The 26,957-nt window shown below is 38.9% G+C and overlaps 2 protein-coding genes across 5 annotated transcripts; both read right to left on the bottom strand.

The window, feature by feature from the left end:
* Window positions 1-563: 563 nt before the first annotated feature.
* On the bottom strand, window positions 564-3,519 carry LOC146315794 (G-protein coupled receptor 68-like). The gene is made up of 3 exons (XM_084736079.1): window positions 3,214-3,519; window positions 2,554-2,741; window positions 564-2,444 (listed from the first exon to the last, which is right to left on the bottom strand). The coding sequence occupies exons 1-3, from the start codon at window positions 3,388-3,390 to the stop codon at window positions 1,934-1,936; spliced, it is 876 nt and encodes a 291-aa protein (XP_084592205.1). The 5' UTR covers window positions 3,391-3,519; the 3' UTR covers window positions 564-1,933.
* An 8,874-nt stretch (window positions 3,520-12,393) lies between these two features.
* On the bottom strand, window positions 12,394-14,052 carry LOC146315795 (uncharacterized). Of its 4 annotated transcripts, none has more exons than XM_084736111.1 (4): window positions 13,976-14,052; window positions 13,726-13,834; window positions 13,065-13,249; window positions 12,394-12,955 (listed from the first exon to the last, which is right to left on the bottom strand). In XM_084736111.1, exons 1-4 carry the CDS (start codon window positions 14,050-14,052, stop codon window positions 12,445-12,447), a joined length of 882 nt encoding a protein of 293 aa, XP_084592237.1. In that variant the 3' UTR covers window positions 12,394-12,444. The 4 variants fall into 4 exon arrangements, with proteins under 4 accessions (XP_084592237.1, XP_084592236.1, XP_084592238.1 ...); XM_084736110.1 differs by having other exon boundaries at window positions 13,726-13,828; window positions 13,970-14,052; XM_084736112.1 differs by having other exon boundaries at window positions 13,726-13,809; window positions 13,951-14,052.
* Window positions 14,053-26,957: the final 12,905 nt, after the last annotated feature.

Here is a 26,957-nt window from a genome sequence, read left to right on the forward strand (position 1 = left end):
CACAGACAGTCTTAAATCAGTTACACTCATTTTACGTTGATTTGGTCAAAAACTTCAGTGATGTCCACGTCTCTGTCATCATAGGACAGTGTCAGACAGACTTCACCATGTTTAAATCTGCTGAATGGAGTTTTATTGTTTAATGTGCAGTTTTCATGTTAGAATAAACGGCAGCATTAAGACCACATTTAGTCCATCAGTAATTTTCTGACGACATTCTTCTTCTCCTGCTTTATTTGCAGCAACAATGTTGCTTTTTGCCGTAATGTATTTTGTATATTTTCCACAGCTCATAATTATAACAACTTGATGATTATGACTTAAGTAAGCGGCTCGCGATCGCTTCATTTCATGCAGAAGAAGAGTCAAATGATGCAACAGACGCCCCTTTTATGTGAGCGCGCACAGAGTCTGAAGACAAAAGCCTGGATTAACAAAGTGAGTTGATAACCACCATCATGATACCCGTTATCTCTGATTGCAGTTTTAGGCTTTAGGCTTTGTCGATGCAGATCATGCAGAAAAGCCTGGCTGTGTTGAGCTTCCTTCGTAGTACACCCCCTGCTGTCTACAATGATTTCAGTGTTAGTACGTTGAGCAATGGCTCCCAGAAAATGATTGTTCAGGTGTGAGGGAAAGTTAACTTTGTTTAGCTTTCCTAAAGAGGCGAGCACCAGGCAGAAGTGGATAGAGTTGCTTTTTCCCGGCCAGCAAAGGAAAAATACCTCTATGTTTGTCTACGGCACTTCACAGGGGACTGTTTTGTCAACACGGGCCAGTACGAAGCTGGATTAGCCGGTAGCCGGGCTCGGCAGCGCTCGCCAGCCCTTCGGAAGTCCTCAGGAGTGTGACCAATCACAGCGGAGTGGGCTCGGCGGGAGGCGTACATGGAGGAGGGTCGGGGGTGGAGTAAATTACACAGACCGTTTTCGCGGGATGCAGAAAATACAAGGAAGAGATGCAGCGAGAGGCACAGCGTCCTGAAGATCTACAAAGCTTTCTGTGCAGGCGATCGTGTGTAGCTGCTCTATAGGAGTCCAAAATCAAATACAAAGGCCCGAAAATGAGTATAATAGGTCCCCTTTAAGAACAAAACCCCTACAAATTCTCTGATTTCAGCTTATTAAATGTTCTTTACTCCCCTGACAGTAAAGTGAATATTTTTGAGTTTTGGACAAATCAAGACATTTCAGCACATCACCTTGGGCTTCGGGAAAAACTGATCAACATTTTTCACCATTTTACTACATATGAGAAACCACACAACTGATCAATAAATCAAGAAAATGAATCAACAGAGACAATAATCATGAGTTGCAGCCTTACTTAAGACCAGCCACCAGCAAAATTTAGAGGAAAAGGTGCTGAACCATAGATGCTGGATATGAAGCACATTTTAGTTGATGAAATAATAAAATTTAAAAGTGGTGTATAAGCTGTATACTTTTACTACTGATGAAAGTGACAATGACTTCAGGCCAACAACAATGATTAATGAAGATTAAAATTTTTAAAAACATTTCTTCATTTCTAAATATTTTTTGTCAAAATCCCAGGGAGCCACTGGAGTGGAGCAACAGAGCCACATGCAGCTCCAGAGTCTCAGGTTGTTGAGCCCTGCTTTGGGTGATGTAGCTGGATGTGGGTGGGTTGGGATTTTTTTTTTCTTTTCTTCTACTGTATTTTATATTTGATTACCTGGTTTGCACATCCAGCCACAAACAATAGGTTTACTTCAAAACATGTGCATCAGACGCTTTCAGAGTGTTTGGGTCTTTGGGAATAAGACGGTGTGGCGCTATAATGATCTCAGTTCATCAAATAATAATATCTGATTCTTTATCCTTTCTATTTGTCTACATTTCTCCTTCTGTTTTCTCTCCTCTCTCTTTCTCTGCCTACATGAAACTGACTGTGTGAATGTTGTCATCATTCATACTGATGGACTGTTGGTATCATCACTGTCCATTCTGCAACAACACACAGAGGACAAAAGCTTGTCTATGATCCCTTTCCTCATGAAAACATACAGAATCAAGTCTGCAAGAGGACTCAACTTAAGAAATATGAAAGACACGCTGTCGAGGGTAAAGTTAAAGTCCTGTCCAGTTATCCATTCCATCATGAAAATAATGTTGGGCAGGAACAGCAGTGTGTAAATCAGCAGCACCAGAACCAAAACTGCCACAATCCTTCGCTTTTCATCAGTGGGAACACGTGTGGTGGACAGGGCTTTGAGGGTCCCACCCAGGAAGAATATGAACAGTGGAAATGGAAGGAGGAGGAAGACAGTGAAGGTAATATCACTATAATAGCTATAATATGTAAAATAAAAAATTAGCCCAAAGACAAGAGCAAGGACCCAGACCAGGACACAGACCCCCACAGAGATCTTGATGGTTCGTCTGAAGTGGTACCACAGTGGGTGGGCGATGACCAAATACCTGTAATACAAGATGGACACATAGTCTTTGATGAGTTTCAGAATTATATAGTAATATAATGGTGAGACACAGAAGTAGTTTCACACATACTGGACAGACAGATAGCTACCTTTCCAGGGCGATGCACACCATGAAACAAACACTGGCCACCAGAGCTGGGTAGTAAATATGAATGGAGATGTCATCTATCACTGAATCTTCAGTTGGTGTCACCTCTACGATCAAGCAGCAGAACTGAATGATGTCAGAGATGAGAAGGTTGATGATGTAGATCGGAGCAACATGATCATTTTGTACCTGCAGGAAAACATTGATAAAAGTAAACAAGCAGCTGTAAAAATGTTCTAAACTCCATCTTTACTATATTTGCCATCTTAGCTAAAATCTGCCAATTAGCAATGTAAAGTCCACCTGAGGCTGATGAAGCAACATATTGACCTGATGATGGCGCTAAATGAGTCACAGGATCACAGAAGTTATTATGATTCAACCTCTGGACACCATGAATGTCTGTATCATTATTTATGTCAAACCATCCAGCAGCTGTCGAGACATTTCACTAAAAATGAAAAACATCAACCATGAATGTCGACATGATTTGAAATGTTTCTGGAATGTTCTTGAAGCCACACATTTAAACTACATGTGTTTAGTGTCCAATCAACTGCATGTAAACTTTAATTATGATGTCAGATCAACATCCTTTACAAACAGACAGTCAGACTGTACAACAGACACATGATATAAATCTCAGTCATAATCTACATACCTGAGAGTAAAGAGCATAGATGGCTATGAGGGTCGAAAAAAGGCCGACACCAATGATGACACATGTCACCACATATATGATGTGCATAACTTGTTCATAATCACTGTAGTCGTAGGTGTTCTTGCTGTAATCATAGCTGTTGTTCTGTGAGGTGATGTTCATGTAGAAATCTTCCATTCTTCAGAGTGAAACCTGTTTGAGAGATCAGGTTATAGACAGAGAACAAGTTTCTAATATCTTCCAAACATTGTTCAGTGACATCACTGAAGTTCACACAAAAACAACCTGTAGCATCTTTACAATCATATGACAAAAATGGTCTTTTCAGTTTTTATTGTTCTTCTTTCATATTTGTGACATTATCTGTTAATAATATTGACTCCAATAATTCAGTGTTAGATGGAACAACAAGTTGTGGTGATGTATACAGATATTTTTATGTGCTGATGTGAGTTCATTACTGCAGCTACAGAACATGCTCCACTTGTTTCAGTCATTTAATGTCATCTTTAATCTTCATGTAGATTGTTTAGGACATTTTGTCTGTCTCCTGTCCTCGATGGTCCACCACTTGTTGAACATCCCTCTGCCCTCTGATTTTAGATGAGGATGTTTACATGACTTATTAATCCACTTGATGAAACATCTCTCAGTTTCACCGATCTGAACATAATTTTGAAACACTTCATCTCTACTATCTAGAGAACGTCTGTGTCCATTTTGGTAGCATTTAAAATAAAACTTGTGGAGATACAGATGTTAATTGAGTTTTCATAATTTTAAAACTATAGAGTGACGGACTTTAAAATTGACCCCACATTGCAGTGAGACAAACTTTTGTCACAATTCAGCAGATACGTTGAAGAAATTTCAGCTGTGGAGGACGTATGTAAGATTTTTTTGGAGTTTGGAAGTATCAGTAAATTTAGATTTAGATACATCATGCCCACCATCAATCAGATCAAGTTCATGCATCCACGGAATCATGACCCAAGATCCTGCAAAATGATTTTTGTATAAATCTATGCTGCCAATTACGAGATATAAACTTTTCAAATTTGTGGTGCCCCCTAGAGGTGAAATGCAATGCACTTGAATACATTAGCTTAGTGAACAGTCCTGAACACAACTTTTAATTTTCATATTGATATCTCAATGTGTTCATGAGGTATTGCAAATTTTTGAAAATTAGCTGTTTTCTTAAAAATTGTTTGGCTCATAAAATCCAAACAGATTGATGAATCAAAATTCCTTTTATATCTTTGGATCATCAAAGACTGTAGATGATGCCGACTCATTTTCAGGATGATTAGCCCAACAGTCTGAGACGAGTTGGCCAAAATAAGGTTATAAGAAAATCAAGAAAATGTCATGAAAGTTGACATTTTTAAAGCATAGCAAAGCAAAACATTTTTTAACTTTTGAGAAAAGATGCAGATGAAATGAACATAATCACAAACTTTTAATACTTTAAAAAAAATCCAAATGATATAAAACATTTTGGCTTCACAGCACTGTTCTGCACACCTTCAGTCCAAAGCTGTCTGCTTGTTACAGTGTTTTGTGGACTAAAAATCTAAACCTGACCTTAAATCGGCATGAGGGTGAGTAGATAATGACTGGATTTTCATTTTTGGGTGAACTATCCCTTTAACTGACTAACCTGTCTTATTTTCATAACTCCTGCTGGACACTTTTCATAAATTATCACGTTGTCATAACACACAAAACCTTTGCATATCTCACCTGGCACACACCTCAAAAAATAACTCTTACTGGTGGATCAGACTAATAGACATGATAGACATAACAACAACAGCAACAACAATAATAATAGGAAGAACACACTATATAAATATATATGTGAAGCAAGGTTGATAACAATCTGTACCTGCTCTTCTAAGGCAGAGAGAAAAATAGTGAGGCATGAATGTGGAAATGACATTAGAGGAACAGTGAGGATCAGCAGGAAAGAATAATTAAAACAGTCAGAGTTTATATACTGTACATTGATCTAGTTTAATATATATGGACTCCATTCCTGAAATGTCTGAACAGTAGTACTACTTCTCATTAATTGTACTTTATCTATAATGCTCAGTCTCATTTTCTTCTTTCATTCTTTCTTTACCTCATTTTTATTTCATTCAACATACTATGTCCTTTTCCCATGTTTTACTTTTTTTATATATTGTATTATATATTGCATATGTCGCTTACAAACTTGCAAATCCTTCACTTTAAAGGAAGTTTAAAAGAATTTAATGATAAAAAACATTTTGGTCTATACACCTACAGTCCAAAGCTGTCTGCTTGTTACACTTGAATATTCATTTTCATGAACATTTGCACTTCTTTTGTTTTTAATCATCTCTACATATAAGAAAAAAGTAATCTGACAAAGTTTACCTCTTAACGCTGCAAGATGAATTCCCTACACCAACGTCTGATGTGTCGTCCTCTGCATCCAAACAGTCTGTGCAGTAAATATGGTGACAACATGCAGCAGGTTCATAATAATCTATACCTGCTCTTCTGAGGAAGAGAGATAAAATAGACATGTATGAATATGGAAATGACATCAGAGGAACAGTCATGACCAGCAGAAAAGAATTATTAAAAACATTCAGTTTACAGCCTGTGTATTCATCTAGTTTAAAAGGGACATTTATTACACTCGTTTACACAAGTTTCCTGGGAAAATCTGTACCGTTTTACATGTTTTCATTGGTGTTAATAATTATTATTTCCTACTACACTGTGCATGCCCTATCTCATTTTCCTTTCATTCCTTTTGTACATCTGTCTTTTTAGCTATTTTCTCAAACTGCTGTTACATTGTGTTAGTGGCACTTCAACTTAAATATTACAGTTGCCCCCAGCCTCTCCGGTTTCAAAATAATGGCTTTGTATGTATGTCATTTTTTGGAATGTTTTTCATTATTTTGAGAAGATTTCTCATTATAATGCTTCATATTGCCTCTGGTACAGTGAGGTATTTGTAGATTTTATCTGTTGGAGGGCCGGTAGTGAGAAAGAAATAGACAGCCAGCTGTCTAAGTGACAGTGTATCGGGTATTGCCCAGATAGCACACAACGTCTGCATGATGAATAAAGTTTAATTGCATTATACTATACAATACTATACCCATACTTCACAAGTAAAAACAAAAAAAATAGACACACCAAGGAAGGAAAACGTCGCTGTCTTTTTTCCTGGCCACTGTCCTACCTTACAGAGCCACCGTAGTTGATAAGAGACCTGTAGCTAATAGTGTTAGCCCTATGCTCTTTAGCTATTAAACATGTTAAAAAGCACCACAACAAGACCTACAAATAACCCATGTTTAATACAGTGTCACAGGCAACACTGTATGAAGCACCAGCAGAAAGCATGAGTTGAAAATATGAACCACAAACATTTTGCATGTATTATTTTGCGGTGTGGTCTGACAGCCCCAGCTTCACTGTGGATAGCAGCTGAACTCCAGCCAGCTCTACAGGAGAGGCGGAGGCGTTGACTGGAGGGACATGACAGAAACAACAGAACCAGAGCTTCCCTTTGTTAGCTGCCAGTTAACTGCTAAAGTTAGCTCCGCAGCTGTAAAAACACCAAAGGTAACTAATGTTACCTGACCCGTTCCCAATTTCAACACTGATTCGTTGTCCAGATGGAGATTGTTTGTGTGCTGGAAGGACTTATGGCTACCTATCAATGGCTAAATTAAGTTGATACATTTGCTGCTCAGGTCTGTGACGTTTGCTAAGCTATCTAGCTACCCAGTGAGGGCTTAACAATACATGGTGCTAACCCTGCATGTCATATTTATATTTTTTATATATTTGCTTAAAATGAGCTTATCTGAAGACTAGTCCTGGCTGACATGAAGTAGCCTCTCTGTCTACAACACCTGCTCTCAGTTCCGTTGGCACCAGTTGGATAACGTGCAATGTATCGATCCATAGCCGACCTATCACTGACTTTGAAATGGAACACATAAACCCACCCTCTGGCAAACCATGTACCTGCTATGGGCTGATGCTTCTCAGATGTATTTACAGACTTTACGAGTAGAATGCTGACACATGATCTGAGGCTGACGTCGGCGAGACGTATGCGTGCTATCTGGGTGAGCACAAGATGTTCAGTGTTTCTCTTCACATTGCGCCACTCAACTTTATTGGAAAACAAAATAAATTAATTTTTAAATTAAATTTTTTAAATTTAAAAATTTAAAATTTAAATTAAAAAAAGCTGATATATATATATATATATATATATATATATATATATATATATATATATATATATATATATATATATATATATATATATATGCTCAGGGGGGTGAAGTGAGGGGTGCTTGTGGAATGTCAGCAGGGGAAGTGACTGGAGCAGGAGAGGTTGTGAGATGAGTGTTGACTTGGTTCATTGGGCTGCTGAGTTGAGAGACACTTAAGATAAGGGCTTGTGGATTCCCCACAACTTCCTGTATATCTGTTGTCCCACCTGAGTGCCCTGGGAAACTGCCACTTGGTGAAGTGAGTCCACTGGGTCCATAGTGGCCAGATTGTTTAGTTAAGGCAATTGTTTAGGACCCAAATGAAGACTTGGACACCAAACACAAAACACACACAGAGGGGAGGAGACACAGGGGAAAACAGGGAGAACACAGGAAAACAATGATCAAAGTCTGAGCTGTGACAGACCTACAATCTGTCACCTCTAACTTGCTTTCTTCTGGTGTCCTCCGCAGTGTTGATGTTCTTTCTGATGTCTTCAGCGTTGTGTCCCAGTAGCAGTGGAAGTGGTGTTTGTTGCAGATCAGATCAGATCAGATAGACTGGTTCCTGTAGGGACAGCTCAGGACTAGCAGTCCTCTCCAGTCCCTGTTTTCCAATCGGAGTTGGTCCGGGCTGGGGGATTGGGTGGGAAGAAAAGGTTACCACAGTTCACCATTAATTCACCATTAGTTCACCATCACCTCACCTCAATCGCCATAATTTTCAATTCATACCATAAAAGTGGTACAAAGAATAAAAGAATATTATAATTGTACCATAATTAAGAATAAGAGAAAGTATAATAATAAAAAGAATAAATAAATGAAAACTTTTATGATAAGAACCATAAAAAATTGTTGTCCTTTAAAATACTGCATATGTAATGTTGTCAGGTTACTGTGTCAGTACTTCACTAAGACACACAGGGGAGTGCTGCTGGGTAATCTGTAGCACATTTTTATGGTAATATTTTGGACAGTCTGGATTTTTGTGAGCTGTGTTGTCCCTATATTGCCCCAGGCAGGAAATGCGTATTCAAAGAGTGGTCTGATGTATGACTGATCCACCCTCACAGCTGTTTCAGGATTCGCTCCTCCTTGTTTTCTGCAGAGAACTTTCAGAGGTGCCAGGAGGTGTCAGAGGTGCAGTTAAAATGATGAAGCTCAGGTTTTACCAATAACACATTATCTCATGAAAACTCCTCCCTGGTAACAGCAGGGTTGGGCTTTATGTTCATATAGACAATAGAGATTTATCAGTCAGCAGAGATATGTCTTCATTTATCATTTATTCATTCAGTGAGTTACTCAAAGGCAGACAACTACATTTTTGTCTAGAAACACATTTTTAATTGAATTTCCAGAAAATATTTCACATAAAATTACATGGACTGTGATATAATATTTTATCTACATTACCAGGCAAACAACAGCTGCTCTGAATCTCATCCTAAAATGTATCTTGACTACGACTAAAACACCGGAATAAAACATCTACTGTGGTAAAGATAAACAAAGAGCATTTACTTTAGTTTGATAAATGATAAAAATACAAAACAAATACAAAGCCATAGAGGCTACAATAGTTATAAGTAAGAAAAAACAAACCAACCAAATTAAATGTGTGAGAGAACAAAAAAGAAAATAAAGACTTAAGATGCTCTACCTGACATAGAGCCTTCATTAGTTAAAGAAAGACAATAAATAAATATAAATAGATGAAAGATTATGTTGAGAAGTTTATAGCATCAAATGTTCAAATGTGTCTTGTCAAAACTCTTGAGGTGTAAAAGGGTCAGATATATTAGAAATGATCATGTGAATTTATTTGATGTCACTTGTCAACCTCTCATTCAATATGTTGAGATGTCACCGAGCAGAGCTGAACTCTACTTACAGCTCTTTGTTGCTGATATAAAGTTGGATCCTTTGGGTCAGAGCTCAGCAACCTTTATTATCAAAAGACACATTTTTTGGCCAAAAAAGAAAAAGAATCTGTCTGGAGTTGCAACTGTTAAATCTCTATTTTACTCTGAGACTTCCCTAAGACTATTTTGAGAGCATTTAATTAAATAGTTGACTGTTGTTGACAATAATCAATTATTTTGATAATCAAATAATCAATTTGTGTAATTTTTTAAAGGGGAACTATTATGCTTTTCCTCTTTTCTGACCTATAAATGTTGTCACAATGTCGGATACTGGTGTTAAACGATTCCAAAGCATCAAATATTGAGGTTCATGCATTTGGAAGTGAGCCCTGCAAGTTGTTTTGGAGGCTCTGCACGCTCTGTTTTACTGTCTTTTTTTTAACGGTGTAGTAACATTGACGTCAATGCGTGCCAGACTTACTTACATGGTCATACCCCGGCATGTGCTCTAGGCCTGCCCGCTCCCCCGCTCTGCTTTGGAAGTTATATCGCTGCTCTGAGGGGTGTAACTATGAAGCGAGATTAATGTGTTAGCGAGCTATGTTGAGTCTAAAGCCAGGATTTTCAGTGTCACGAAAGTGGCTCTCTTTTAACCTGGTAACCATGGTAACTTATACTAAACTCATAACCTGGTCGCGAGCAGGTTATGTTCAGAGTTTCAAATTAAATGGTCCGTAAAATGCGCTGTTCTTTAACTAATTATTGTTCTTAGCCTTTAAACTGAGGGAGGACGTTAACATTGAAAAATTACTGAGCTGTATGTTCGTAATATCACTGAATGAATCCATATAATGTAAAACATGTAACAGCGGCACAAACTGTATACATCACGCTGTCATGGTAACCTCCGTTTTGTGATGCAGAGTCATTTTTCCTGTTTGCTCCAAATCATATTAACACTTTGATTGACATGGTATATAATCCACACAGTAAAATAATGATGAAACAACTACAGACACTTTGAATACTTTTTACTGTTATCTGTTTTGTCTCTGTGATTTTGCAGCTCAGATCACTGATTAGAAAATTCATCATCATTTATCACAGACAGTCTTAAATCAGTTACACTCATTTTACGTTGATTTGGTCAAAAACTTCTGTGATGTCCACGTCTCTGTCATCATAGGACAGTGTCAGACAGACTTCATCATGTTTAAATCTGCTGTATGGAGTTTTATTGTTTAATGTGCAGTTTTCATGTTAGAATAAACGGCAGCATTAAGACCACATTTAGTCCATCAGTAATTTTCTGACATCATTCTTCTTCTCCTGCTTTATTTGCAGCAACAATGTTGCTTTTTGCCGTAATGTATTTTGTATATTTTCCACAGCTCATAATTATAACAACTTGATGATTATGACTTAAGTAAGCGGCTCGCGATCGCTTCACTTCATGCAGAAGAAGAGTGAAATGATGCAACAAACGCCCCTTTTATGTGAGCGCGCACAGAGTCTGAAGACAAAAGCCTGGATTAACAAAGTGAGTTGATAACCACCATCATGATACCCGTTATCTCTGATTGCAGTTTTAGGCTTTAGGCTTTGTCGATCCAGATCATGCAGAAAAGCCTGGCTGTGTTGAGCTTCCTTCGTAGTACACCCCCTGCTGTCTACAATGATTTCAGTGTTAGTACGTTGAGCAATGGCTCCCAGAAAATGATTGTTCAGGTGTGAGGGAAAGTTAACTTTGTTTAGCTTTCCTAAAGAGGCGAGCACCAGGCAGAAGTGGATAGAGTTGCTTTTTCCCGGCCAGCAAAGGAAAAGTACCTCCATGTTTGTCTACGGCACTTCACAGGGGACTGTTTTGTCAACACGGGCCAGTATGAAGCTGGATTAGCCAGTAGCCGGGCTCGGCAGTGCTCGCCAGCCCTTCGGAAGTCCTCGGGAGTGTGACCAATCACAGCAGAGTGGGCTCGGCGGGAGGCGTACATGGAGGAGGCTCGGGGGGTGGAGTAAATTACACAGACCATTTTCGCAGGATGCAGAAAATACAAGGAAGAGATGCAGTGAGAGGCACAGCGTCCTGAAGATCTACAAAGCTTTCTGTGCAGGCGATCGTGTGTAGCTGCTCTATAGGAGTCCAAAATCAAATACAAAGGCCCGAAAATGAGTATAATAGGTCCCCTTTAAGAACAAAACCCCTACAAATTCTCTGATTTCAGTTTATTAAATGTTCTTTACTCCCCTGACAGTAAAGTGAATATTTTTGAGTTTTGGACAAATTAAGACATTTCAGCACATCACCTTGGGCTTCGGGAAAAACTGATCAACATTTTTCACCATTTTACTACATATGAGAAACCACACAACTGATCAATAAATCAAGAAAATGAATCAACAGAGACAATAATCATGAGTTGCAGCCTTACTTAAGACCAGCCACCAGCAAAATTTAGAGGAAAAGGTGCTGAACCATAGATGCTGGATATGAAGCACATTTTAGTTGATGAAATAATAAAATTTAAAAGTGGTGTATAAGCTGTATACTTTTACTACTGATGAAAGTGACAATGACTTCAGGCCAACAACAATGATTAATGAAGATTAAAATTTTTAAAAACATTTCTTCATTTCTAAATATTTTTTGTCAAAATCCCAGGGAGCCACTGGAGTGGAGCAACAGAGCCACATGCAGCTCCAGAGTCTCAGGTTGCTGAGCCCTGCTTTGGGTGATGTAGCTGGATGTGGGTGGGTTGGGATTTTTTTTTTCTTTTCTTCTACTGTATTTTATATTTGATTACCTGGTTTGCACATCCAGCCACAAACAATAGGTTTACTTCAAAACATGTGCATCAGACGCTTTCAGAGTGTTTGGGTCTTTAGGAATAAGACGGTGTGGCGCTATAATGATCTCAGTTCATCAAATAATAATATCTGATTCTATATTCTTTCTATTTGTCTACATTTCTCCTTCTGTTTTATCTCCTTTCTCTCTCTCTCTCTCTCTCTCTCCCTCTCTCTCTCTCACTCTCTTTCTCTGCCTACATGAAACTGACTGTGTAAATGTTGTCATCAATTCATAGTGATGGACTGTTGGTATCATCACTGTCCATTCTGCAACAACACACAGAGGACAAAAGTTTGTCTATGATCCCTTTCCTCATGAAAACATACAGAATCAAGTCTGCAAGAGGACTCACATTAAGAAACATGAAAGACACGCTGTCGAGGGTAAAGTTAATGTCGTCTCTGATTATCAGTGTCAGCTCTAATATAATGGTGGGCAGGAACAGCAGTGTGTAAATAAGCAGCACCAGAACCAAAACTGCCACAATCCTTCGTTTTTCATCAGAGGGGACACGGGTGCCAGACAGCGCTTTGAGGGTCCCACCCAGGAAGAATATGAACAGTGGGAATGGAAGGAGGAGGAAGACAGTGAAGGTAATATCACTGTAATAGCTATAATATGTAAAATAAAAAATTAGCCCAAAGACAAGAGCAAGGACCCAGACCAGGACACAGACCCCCACAGAAATCTTGATGGATCGTCTGAAGTGGTACCACAGTGGGTGGGCGACAACCAAATACCTGTAATACAAGATGGACACAGAGTCTTTGATGAGTTTCAGAATTATATAGTAATATAATGGTGAGACACAGAAGTAGCTTCACACATACTGGACAGACAGATAGCTACCTTTCCAGGGCGATGCACACCATGAAGACAACACTGGCCACCAGAGCAGAGCCGTAAATATGAAAGATGTCATATATGTTCCAAGGTGCAGTTGGTGTCACCTCTACGATCAAGCAGCAGAACTGAATGATGTCAGAGATGAGAAGGTTGATGATGTAGATCGGAGCAACATGATCATTTTGTACCTGCAGGAAAACATTGATAAAAGTAAACAAGCAGCTCTAAAAATGTTCTAAACTCCATCTTTACTATATTTGTCATCTTAGCTAAAATCTGCCAATTAGCAATATAAAGTCCATCTGAGGCTGATGAAGCAACATATTGACCTGATGATGGCGCTAAATGAAAAGTCACAGGATCACAGAAGTTATTATGACTCAACCTCTGGACACCATGAATGTCTGTATCATTATTTATGTCAAACCATCCAGCAGCTGTCGAGACATTTCACTAAAAATGAAAAACATCAACCATGAATGTCGACATGATTTGAAATGTTTCTGGAATGTTCTTGAAGCCACACATTTAAACTACATGTGTTTAGTGTCCAATCAACTGCATGTAAATTAATAATTATGATGTCAGATCAACATCCTTTACAAACAGACAGTCAGACTGTACAACAGACACATGATAGAAATCTCAGTCATAATCTACATACCTGAGAGTAAAGAGTGTAGATGGCTATGAGGGTCAAAAAAAGGCCGACACCAATGATGACACATGTCACCACATATGTGATGAACCAAAGTGATGAGTAATACCCATCACTGTAGTCAGAGTCGTCATAGTAGTCGTCGGTGTTGTTGCTGTAGTCGTAGGTGTTGTTGCTGTAGTCGTAGGTGTTGTTGCTGTAGTCGTAGGTGTTGTTGATGTAGTCGTAGGTGTTGTTGCTGTAGTCGTAGTCGTAGTTGCTGTAGTTGGAGGTGATGTTCCAGTAATCATAGCTGTTGTTCTGTGAGGTGATGTTCATGTAGAAATCTTCCATTCTTCAGAGTGAAACCTGTTTCCTGAGAGATCAGGTTATAGACAGAGAACAAGTTTTTAATATCTTCCAAACATTGTTCAGTGACATCACTGAAGTTCACACAAAAACAACCTGTAGCATCTTTACAATCATATGACAAAAATGGTCTTTTCAGTTTTTATTGTTATTCTTTCATATTTGTGACATTATGTGTTAATAATATTGACTCCAATAATTTAGTGTTAGATGGAACAACAAGTTGTGGTGATGTATACAGATATTTTTTTATGTGCTGATGTGAGTTCATTCCTGCAGCTACAGAACATGCTCCACTTGTTTCAGCCATTTATTGTCATGTTTAATCTTCATGTAGATTGTTTAGGACATTTTATCTGTCTCCTGTCCTCAATGGTCCACCACTTGTTGAACGTCCCTCTGCCCTCTGATTTTAGATGAGGATGTTTACATGACTTATTAATCCACTTGATGAAACATCTCACAGTTTCACCGATCTGAACATAATTTTGAAACACTTCATCTCTACTATCTAGAGAACGTCTGTGTCCATTTTGGTAGCATTTAAAATAAAACTTGTGGAGATACAGATGTTAATTGAGTTTTCATAATTTTAAAACTATAGAGTGACGGACTTTAAAATTGACCCCACATTGCAGTGAGACAAACTTTTGTCACAATTCAGCAGATACGTTGAAGAAATTTCAGCTGTGGAGGACGTATGTAAGATTTTTTTGGAGTTTGGAAGTATCAGTAAATTTAGATTTCGATACATCATGCCCACCATCAATCAGATCAAGTTCATGCATCCACGGAATCATGACCCAAGATCCTGCAAAATGATTTTTGTATAAATCTATGCTGCCAATTACGAGATATAAACTTTTCAAATTTGTGGTGCCCCCTAGAGGTGAAATGCAATGCACTTGAATACATTAGCTTAGTGAACAGTCCTGAACACAACTTTTAATTTTCATATTGATACCTCAATGCGTTCATGAGGTATTGAAAATTAGCTGTTTTCTTAAAAATTGTTTGGCTCATAAAATCCAAACAGATTGATGAATCAAAATTCCTTTTATATCTTTGGATCATCAAAGACTGTAGATGACGCCGACTCATTTTCAGGATGATTAGCCCAACAGTCTGAGACGAGTTGGCCAAAATAAGGTTATAAGAAAATCAAGAAAATGTCATGAAAGTTGACATTTTTAAAGCATAGCAAAGCAAGACATTTTTTAACTTTTGAGAAAAGATGCAGATGAAATGAACATAATCACAAACTTTTAATACTTTAAAAAAATCCAAATGATATAAAACATTTTGGCTTCACAGCACTGTTCTGCACACCTTCAGTCCAAAGCTGTCTGCTTGTTACAGTGTTTTGTGGACTAAAAATCTAAACCTGACCTTAAATCGCCATGAGGGTGAGTGGATAATGACTGGATTTTCATTTTTGGGTGAACTATCCCTTTAACTGACTAACCTGTCTTATTTTCATAACTCCTGCTGGACACTTTTCATAAATTATCACGTTGTCATAACACACAAAACCTTTGCATATCTCACCTGGCACACACCTCAAAAAATAACTCTTACTGGTGGATCAGACTAATAGACATGATAGACATAACAACAACAGCAACAACAATAATAATAGGAAGAACACACTATATAAATATATATGTGAAGCAAGGTTGATAACAATCTGTACCTGCTCTTCTAAGGCAGAGAGAAAAATAGTGAGGCATGAATATGGAAATGACATTAGAGGAACAGTGAGGATCAGCAGGAAAGAATAATTAAAACAGTCAGAGATTATATACTGTATATTGATCTAGTTTAATATATATGGACTCCATTCCTGAAATGTCTGAACAGTAGTACTGCTTCTCATTAATTGTACTTTATCTATAATGCTCAGTCTCATTTACTTCTATATATTGTATTATATTTTGCATATGTCACTTACAAACTTGTAAATCCTTCACTTTAAAGGAAGTTTAAAAGAATTTAATGATAAAAAACATTTTGGTCTATACACCTACAGTCCAAAGCTGTCTGTTTGTTACACTTGAATATTCATTTTCATGAACATTTGCACTTCTTTTGTTTTTAATCATCTCTACATATAAGAAAAAAGTAATCTAACAAAGTTTACCTCTTAACGCTGCAAGATGAATTCCCTACACCAACGTCTGATGTGTCGTCCTCGGCATTCAAATAGTCTGCAGTAAATATGGTGTGTGACAACATGCAGCAGGTTCATAATAATCTATACCTGCTCTTCTGAGGAAGAAAGATAAAATAGACATGTATGACTAGGGAAATGACATCAGAGGAACAGTCATGAGCAGTGGGAACAGAGATAAAATAGACATGTATGAATATGGAAATGACATCAGAGGAACAGTCATGACCAGCAGAAAAGAATTATTAAAAACATTCAGTTTACAGCCTGTGTATTCATCTAGTTTAAAAGGGACATTTATTACACTCGTTTACACAAGTTTCCTGGGAAAATCTGTACCATTTTACATGTTTTCATTGGTGTTAATAATTATTATTTCCTACTACACTGTGCATGCCCTATCTCATTTTCCTTTCATTCCTTTTGTACATCTGTCTTTTTAGCTATTTTCTCAAACTGCTGTTACATTGTGTTAGTGGCACTTCAACTTAAATATTACAGTTGCCCCCAGCCTCTCCTGTTTCAAAATAATGGCTTTGTATGTATGTCATTTTTTGGAATGTTTTTCATTATTTTGAGAAGATTTCTCATTATAATGCTTCATATTGCCTCTGGTACAGTGAGGTATTTGTAGATTTTATCTGTTGGAGGGCCGGTAGTGAGAAAGAAATAGACAGCCAGCTGTCTAAGTGACAGTGTATCGGGTATTGCCCAGATAGCACACAACGTCTGCATGATGAATAAAGTTTAATTGCATTATACTATACAATACTATACCCATACTTCACAAGTAAAAACAAAAAAAAATACACACCAAGGAAGGAAAACGTCGCTGTCTTTTTTCCTGGCCACTGTCCTACCTTACAGAGCCACCGTAGTTGATAAGAGACCTGTAGTTAATAGTACTAGCCCTATGCTCTTTAGCTATTAAACATGTTAAAAAGCACCACAACAAGACCTACAAATAACCCATGTTTAATACAGTGTCACAGGCAACACTGTATGAAGCACCAAAGGTAACTAATGTTACCTGACCTGTTCCCAATTTCAACACTGATTTGTTGTCCAGATGGAGATTGTTCGTGTGCTGGAAGGACTTATGGCTACCTAGCAATGGCTAAATTAAGTTGATACATTTGCTGCTCAGGTCTGTGACGTTCGCTAAGCTATCTAGCTACCCAGTCAGGGCTTAACAATACATGGTGCTAACCCTGCATGTCATATTTATAAAATAGCTATTTTTTATATATTTGCTTAAAATGAGCTTATCTGAAGACTAGTCCTGTCTGACATGAAGTGGCCTCTCTGTCTACAACACCTGCTCTCAGTTCCATTGGCACCAGTTGGATAACGTGCAATGTATCGATCCATAGCCGACCTATCACTGACTTTGAAATGGAACACATAAACCCACTCTCTGGCAAACCATGTCCCTGCTATGGGCTGATGCTTCTCAGATGTATTTACAGACTTTACGAGTAGAATGCTGACACATGATCTGAGGCTGACGTCGGCGAGACGTATGCGTGCTATCTGGGTGAGCACAAGATGTTCAGTGTTTCTCTTCACATTGTGCCACTCAACTTTATTGGAAAACAAAATAGATAAAATTTTTAAAATTAATTCAAAAAGCTGCTATATATATATATATATATATATATATATATATATATATATATATATATATATATATATATACAGTATATTTTTCCAATCGGAGTTGGTCTGGGCTGGGGAATTGGGTGGGAAGAAGAGGTTACCACAGTTCACCATTAATTCACCATTAGTTCACCATCACCTCACCTCAATCACCATAATTTTCAATTCATACCATAAAAGTGGTACAAAGAATAAAAGAATATTATAATTGTACCATAATTAAGAATAAGAGAAAGTATAAAAATAAAAAGAATAAATAAATGAAAACTTTTATGATAAGAACCATAAAAAATTGTTGTCCTTTAAAATACTGCATATGTAATGTTGTCAGGTTACTGTGTCAGTACTTCACTAAGACACACAGGGGAGTGCTGCTGGGTAATCTGTAGCACATTTTTATGGTAATATTTTGGACAGTCTGGATTTTTGTGAGCTGTGTTGTCCCTATATTGCCCCAGGCAGGAAATGCGTATTCAAAGAGTGGTCTGATGTATGACTGATCCACCCTCACAGCTGTTTCAGGATTCGCTCCTCCTTGTTTTCTGCAGAGAACTTTCAGGTGGTTGAGTCTCCTTCTCGATGTGGGGATGGTCTGGAGAATTTGCCCATATAGGCTAAGATTTACCTGCTTATTTTTGCATGGATGTTTGGAAAAGAGCACACATTGTGTTTTTGAGGGGTTTAGTTTGACCCTCCCAGGCTTCCAGCTCAGGAGGCTAATAGGTCTGTAGTTGACAAGCAGGTGGGGGTCTTTGTGTGGTTTGGGCACCAGAAACACCAGAGCTGATTTCCAGGGTTTTGGGAAGTAACCAACATGAAGGCAAAGTGTGTACAGAGCCACAAGAACGGCGAAAAACTCTGCTGATGCTTCCTTGATAAGCTGATTGTCCACTGTGTCTTCTCCAGAGGCTTTCACTTTGAGCTTCTTAATGTGCTCCTGGAGTTCAGTTATTGTAACCACCTTGATTAAAGGGTGATTGGTTTCTAAATCTTTGATGGGTAAGTGGGTAGGTAGACAGATCTGCCGCTCTACTATTTCCTTCCACTCTGGGTCAAACAAGGGATCATCTGGACATTAATGGACATTTTGCAGGTGTTCCTTAAAACCTGTACCTTTTCTTTTTCTTCATCAATCAATTGACCATTATGTGTTAAAACTGTGCTTCTCTAATTAATTTTTCTTCCATTAAGCTGATTGATTTTTTTGCCAGAATGTTTTTGGATTTGGGTCATTGTTTAAGTTTGTGTAAAATCAGTTCCATGTCTTTTCTCATTCCCTCCTGATTGCTTTCCGTATTTGTGTTTGTAGTTGGTTGACTCTTTGTTTGATCTCCAGAGACCTTGTTTTCACAAATTCTCTCCTTAGTCTTCTTTTTACTTTAATAAAGCGTATCAGAGAAGGGGGGAGGTTGTTTGGGCCTTTAGGATCTCCTCTGAGGCCCACAGAGCGTTCTCTGGCAGTGAAGAGTATCTGTCCAAGCAAGATGGATCTGGTCCATGGCAGAAGGTTCTGGGTCGCATAGAGGAAGTTGGACACTTTGGTTGGTGGCAGAGAGTGAATGCTTTCCCTTGCTGATTTATAGTCATATCTTGGCTGTTTCTTAATAGCCTGGACTTCGAGACCGAGTGAGGTGAGTATTGGTAGATGGTCACTGCCGATGTCACCACAGACAGAAAACATTGTTACTCTTCCAGCTAATTCTGGGGTGTAGAGGCAAAGATCTAAGATGTCCACTGAGTTGTGTGTTGTGGAATAATATGTTGGCTCATCATTGTTCAGTACAACTAGATCAGTCTGCTCAATTAAACTATTTAGTACAGTGGAGGGATCTGTCTTTTCTTAGAATGTCATAGCCTAGTATGGAGAAGTGATGGGGAGAGAAACGTTTTATTTATTGAAGCTGCATGAACATCATTTTCCTGTAGGATGTGGAGAAGCTCTTTGTTTCATCTGATACCCCTTATATTTATATGTAAAATATTAAGTTGGTGTATATACAATAAGGGAATAAATAAATGAACTATTTACTGAAGGTGCTTCTCGAGGCATTTACAAATGGCTTCATATTGTTTTTTATCCTGGCATAGAGTCTTGAGGTCATTTTGGAGAGCAGGGCATTGTGTCAGGGGTCGAGGAGTTTTCTGGCTGGGGTGAAGATGGGGGAGAGGCTGGACCTTGGAAAAACCATTGAGCTGAATCATGGACAGGTAGGTAGGTTGCTTGGAGGCAGCAGAGTGATTGCGACCGCAGTTTGCGCAATTAGGTTCATGTTTTAGTCTTTCACGTGATTTATATAAGTGACCTGCCCCACATCTAACACATTTAGTTTCATTTTTACATTGCTGGGCTGTATGATAGAAACCTTGACAACTGAAGCATTGCTTTATCTTGGTTGCTGTGTGAGCTTTTTTCACATGGTAGTGGAAAAGAACCATGACGAATCCTTCACTGAGGAGATTGACAGAGTCTTCAGGGTTGGAGAGATGAACTCTGATGAAGTTTGTTGGTTGTTCAGTTTTCCTACTTATGATGCGGTGAGCTTTCTGGATTGGGATGCTTTGGTGGTTCGGTTCCTCTTTGATTTGTTCAATAGTGATATTTGGGGGTGGTCCTTTAATAACAACTTGGTTGGTAGTTTGGTTTGTGTTACTCTGATGGTTTGCCAACATTATGCTGAGTTTGGTGCTTTTGAATGCATCATCAGGCCATGGAGCCAGGAGCTGGTTCATTGAGCTTGGATCTCTTGGGAAAACCAGAAGCCCTCCTCTCTGCAAATTGACCAGCTTTTGGACTTTGATTGTTGGTTTGCATCACATTATCTCCTTTGCAATGTCTTTTTCAGTTTTTAAAACTGTTCTGTTGATGTTGTCTCTGATTATTGGTGGGGGTGAGTTGATACATTCCTATGATCTGCCAGGTGGTGTGTTTGTTTTGGGGCTTGTGCTGGGTCTGAGTTGCTTCTTTGGATTTTGTACAAGCATAAAGTCCTGGTCATCATGGTTGTCTGTTACTACTTATGTGTATGTTTTATGTCTACAAGCTGCAACTGCATTATTTTCATTTAATAATAAATTATTCATTCTTGTAAGTTTTTGCTGTAGGTCTGGCACAAATGAAGCAAGTGGTGTCTTTTGGATATGTAGACTTAGGTCTTTGAATGAGGTCTGGATTTGTCCAAAGATGGTTTTTAAAATCTCCTCTGATTTATTGTCGTGGTCCAAGCTGTCGCTGTTGTTGATGTTGATCAGAGGTGGGTCTGGGGCACTCGTTGATCTTTCCATTTGTTCAGTATTTTGTAGAGCATTTTAAAATAAAATTATCCAGGCTCTGGTTGGGATCTTGGTGGAGGTGTGCAGAAATGAGAGGTGATTTGGGCTTAATGCGTTGTTGGGGCTTAGGCTTTGTTGGTTTGGATGAATCAGTTTGTTTTTGATTGGTTTGCTTTGCTCTGGAATCAAAGGCTTTTGACCACACTGCTTTCCTCTGATCAGGTGTCAGTGTTTTTGAGACTTCCATGGTTGCCATTATGATAAATATCTCAAATTAGAAGCAATAGTAACAGTGTACTAAGGTAATTTAGTGAAAAGATGTGGCCCAACATTCCTCCTCCCCTGCAGCTGCTCTGCTGCAGGTAAACGCCTGTGTGTCGGTGCAGATATAGAGCGTGTACCATGGAAAACACGCAACTGGATCAGTGACATTTAATCTCTCCTGCATCAAGGGTCTTTCAGGATTTCAGATGTCTGCTGTGTTCGCTCGCCTCTGCTGTACTCGCTAGCCCTCATGTTTGTTGCACAGATTTGTCCCAACTTAAATACTGAATGCCACCATTTGCACAATTCTCCGCCTCCTTTTTGGACAGTGGTGAGTAAACAATCAAACCATTTGTACTTGATGATCAGACGACCATCGTCTCATATACATGCATGCCATCAGCAGCCGATGAGTGGCCAAGTAGACTTGAATAGGTTTCAATCTCATCAGATTCACAGGCAAATTAAGCACTGTCATAGACAGTCAGGGAGTTACAAAAGTTCATTTGTATCTGCTGCTAAAATTTGACTCTGATTTTTAGAATCTTCAATCAGCTGTGTGGAGATACTTCCACCAGGGAACTCGTCACAACCGAGACAGTCCCGCAGAGAAGCAATTGTGAACTCAACATGTACCAGTGGTATTATCTGACATGATCTGAGAGTGATTTTCCTCAAATATGGTCTCCCATACATTCTGTTGTTTCCAGCAGTTAAAATTACCCCAACAAGTAGCACTTACTGCATTTTAAACTCAAGTCAGTGCTTGTGTTTGGGTAATTTTCATGCAAAACTAATGTCTTTTGCTAGACATGTTAAAATGATGTTCACTGACAATGACCTCATTTTTCATATGATATGTCTGCAGAAGAAGTCACAACCAAGACAACCCCAAAGAGAAGCACTTATGGGTACCAAGAATCATCAGTGTCTCCATTTGAGGTGATCTGGATTTGATTCCAATGACATTTGTCTCAAGTTGCAGCCTTTTGTAGCATTAGTGACGTGCAACCGCCCCAACAAGTAGCACTTACTGAATTCAACAGCCAAGTCAATGCTCAGGTTGGGCCAATAACACAGACTTGCAGTGAGGAAGCTTGCTTTCTTCTGGTGTCCTCCACAGTGTTGATGTTTCTTTCTGATGTCTTCAGCGTTGTGTCCCAGTAGCAGTGGAAGTGGTGTTTGTTGCACAGATTTGTCCCAACTTAAATACTGAATGCCACCATTTGCTCAATTGTCCATCTCCTTTGTTGACAGTGGTGAGTAAACAATCAAACCATTTTTCCTCAAATATGGTCTCCCATACATTCTGTTGTTTCCAGCAGTTAAAATTACCCCAACAAGTAGCACTTACTGCATTTTAAACTCAAGTCAGTGCTTGTGTTTGGGTAATTTTCATGCAAAACTAATGTCTTTTGCTAGACATGTTAAAATGATGTTCACTGACAATGACCTCATTTTTCATATGATATGTCTGCAGAAGAAGTCACAACCAAGACAACCCCAAAGAGAAGCACTTATGGGTACCAAGAATCATCAGTGTCTCCATTTGAGGTGATCTGGATTTGATTCCAGTGGCATGTTTCTTCAGTTGTAGTTGCTAACATCTCTCATACAATCACCACAACCAGAAGCACTTCTTAAATTGAACAGTCAAGTAAATTTTGTGAATGGAATCCAGAGTTTCAGAGGTCACCAAAACTACCCCAACAAGTAGCACTTACTGCATTCACAAGTCAAGTTAGGGCTTGTGTTGGGATAATGTTGGTGACAAATTCATGTCTTCAGGTAGATAATGTCAACTGAAGTCACTCCATTTTTCAAATGATAAGCCAGTTGAAGGAGCACAACTAAGACAACCCCAATGAGAAGCACTTATGAGCACAAAAATCATCAGTGTTTCTATTTGAGGTGATCTGAATGTGATTCCAATTACAATTTGTCACGAGTTGCAGCCTTTTGTAGCATTAGTGACATGCAACCGCCCCAACAAGTAGCACTTACTGAATTCAACAGCCAAGTCAATGCTCAGGTTGGGCCAATAACACAGACTTGCAGTGAGGAAGCTTGCTTTCTTCTGGTGTCCGCCGCAGTGTTGATGTTCTTTCTGATATCTTCAGCGCTGTGTCCCAGTAGCAGTGGGAGTGGTGTTTGTTGCACAGATTTGTCCCAACTTAAATACTGAATGCCACCATTTGCACAATTCTCCGCCTCCTTTTTGGACAGTGGTGAGTAAACAATCAAACCATTTGTACTTGATGATCAGACGACCATCGTCTCATATACATGCATGCCATTAGCAGCCAAGTAGACTTGAATAAGTTTCAGTCTGATCAGATTCACAGGCAAATTAAGCACTGTCATAGACAGTCAGGGAGTTACAAAAGTTCATTTGTATCTGCTGCTAAAATTTGACTCAATTTTTAGAATCTTCAATCAGCTCTGTGGAGATACTTCCACCAGGGAACTCGTCACAACCGAGACAGTCCCGCAGAGAAGCAATTGTGAACTCAACGTGTACCAGTGGTATTATCTGACATTATCTGAGAGTGATTTTCCTCAAATATGGTCTCCCATACATTCTGTTGTTTCCAGCAGTTAAAATTACCCCAACAAGTAGCACTTACTGCATTTTAAACTCAAGTCAGTGCTTGTGTTTGGGTAATTTTCGTGCAAAACTAATGTCTTTTGCTAGACATGTTAAAATGATGTTCACTGACAATGACCTCATTTTTCATATGATATGTCTGCAGAAGAAGTCACAACCAAGACAACCCCAAAGAGAAGCACTTATGGGTACCAAGAATCATCAGTGTCTCCATTTGAGGTGATCTGGATTTGATTCCAGTGGCATGTTTCTTCAGTTGTAGTTGCTAACATCTCTCATACAATCACCACAACCAGAAGCACTTCTTAAATTGAACAGTCAAGTCAATTTTGTGAATGGAATCCAGAGTTTCAGAGGTCACCAAAACTACCCCAACAAGTAGCACTTACTGCATTCACAAGTCAAGTTAGGGCTTGTGTTGGGATAATGTTGGTGACAAATTCATGTCTTCAGGTAGATAATGTCAACTGAAGTCACTCCATTTTTCAAATGATAAGCCAGTTGAAGGAGCACAACTAAGACAACCCCAATGAGAAGCACTTATGAGCACAAAAATCATCAGTGTTTCTATTTGAGGTGATCTGAATGTGATTCCAATTACAATTTGTCACGAGTTGCAGCCTTTTGTAGCATTAGTGACATGCAACCGCCCCAACAAGTAGCACTTACTGAATTCAACAGCCAAGTCAATGCTCAGGTTGGGCCAATAACACAGACTTGCAGTGAGGAAGCTTGCTTTCTTCTGGTGTCCGCCGCAGTGTTGATGTTCTTTCTGATATCTTCAGCGCTGTGTCCCAGTAGCAGTGGGAGTGGTGTTTGTTGCACAGATTTGTCCCAACTTAAATACTGAATGCCACCATTTGCACAATTCTCTGCCTCCTTTTTGGACAGTGGTGAGTAAACAATCAAACCATTTGTACTTGATGATCAGACGACCATCGTCTCATATACATGCATGCCATTAGCAGCCGATGACTGGCCAAGTAGACTTGAATAAGTTTCAGTCTGATCAGATTCACAGGCAAATTAAGCACTGTCATAGACAGTCAGGGAGTTACAAAAGTTCATTTGTATCTGCTGCTAAAATTTGACTCGATTTTTAGAATCTTCAATCAGCTCTGTGGAGATACTTCCACCAGGGAACTCGTCACAACCGAGACAGTCCCGCAGAGAAGCAATTGTGAACTCAACGTGTACCAGTGGTATTATCTGACATTATCTGAGAGTGATTTTCCTCAAATATGGTCTCCCATACATTCTGTTGTTTCCAGCAGTTAAAATTACCCCAACAAGTAGCACTTACTGCATTTTAAACTCAAGTCAGTGCTTGTGTTTGGGTAATTTTCATGCAAAACTAATGTCTTTTGCTAGACATGTTAAAATGATGTTCACTGACAATGACCTCATTTTTCATATGATATGTCTGCAGAAGAAGTCACAACCAAGACAACCCCAAAGAGAAGCACTTATGGGTACCAAGAATCATCAGTGTCTCCATTTGAGGTGATCTGGATTTGATTCCAATGGCATGTTTTTTCAGTTGTAGTTGCTAACATCTCTCATACAATCACCACAACAAGAAGCACTTCTTAAATTGAACAGTCAAGTAAATTTTCAAGAAGAAAAGTTGCAGCCTTTTGTAGCATTAATGACATGCAACCGCCCCAACAAGTAGCACTTACTGAATTCAACAGCCAAGTCAATGCTCAGGTTGGGCCAATAACACAGACTTGCAGTGAGGAAGCTTGCTTTCTTCTGGTGTCCTCCGCAGTGTTGATGTTCTTTCTGATATCTTCAGCGCTGTGTCCCAGTAGCAGTGGAAGTGGTGTTTGTTGCACAGATTTGTCCCAACTTAAATACTGAATGCCACCATTTGCACAATTCTCCGCCTCCTTTTTGGACAGTGGTGAGTAAACAATCAAACCATTTGTACTTGATGATCAGACGACCATCGTCTCATATACATGCATGCCATTAGCAGCCGATGAGTGGCCAAGTAGACTTGAATAAGTTTCAATCTGATCAGATTCACAGGCAAATTAAGCACTGTCATAGACAGTCAGGGAGTTACAAAAGTTCATTTGTATCTGCTGCTAAAATTTGACTCTGATTTTTAGAATCTTCAATCAGCTGTGTGGAGATACTTCCACCAGGGAACTCGTCACAACCGAGACAGTCCCGCAGAGAAGCAATTGTGAACTCAACATGTACCAGTGGTATTATCTGACATGATCTGAGAGTGATTTTCCTCAAATATGGTCTCCCATACATTCTGTTGTTTCCAGCAGTTAAAATTACCCCAACAAGTAGCACTTACTGCATTTTAAACTCAAGTCAGTGCTTGTGTTTGGGTAATTTTCATGCAAAACTAATGTCTTTTGCTAGACATGTTAAAATGATGTTCACTGACAATGACCTCATTTTTCATATGATATGTCTGCAGAAGAAGTCACAACCAAGACAACCCCAAAGAGAAGCACTTATGGGTACCAAGAATCATCAGTGTCTCCATTTGAGGTGATCTGGATTTGATTCCAGTGGCATGTTTCTTCAGTTGTAGTTGCTAACATCTCTCATACAATCACCACAAACAGAAGCACTTCTTAAATTGAACAGTCAAGTAAATTTTGTGAATGGAATCCAGAGTTTCAGAGGTCACCAAAACTACCCCAACAAGTAGCACTTACTGCATTCACAAGTCAAGTTAGGGCTTGTGTTGGGATAATGTTGGTGACAAATTCATGTCTTCAGGTAGATAATGTCAACTGAAGTCACTCCATTTTTCAAATGATAAGCCAGTTGAAGGAGCACAACTAAGACAACCCCAATGAGAAGCACTTATGAGCACAAAAATCATCAGTGTTTCTATTTGAAGTGATCTGAATGTGATTCCAATTACAATTTGTCACGAGTTGCAGC

This window comes from Lutjanus erythropterus, chromosome 14, assembly GCF_056507025.1.
Source record: "Lutjanus erythropterus isolate fLutEry1 chromosome 14, fLutEry1.hap2, whole genome shotgun sequence".
Taxonomy (NCBI): Eukaryota; Metazoa; Chordata; class Actinopteri; order Lutjaniformes; family Lutjanidae; genus Lutjanus; species Lutjanus erythropterus.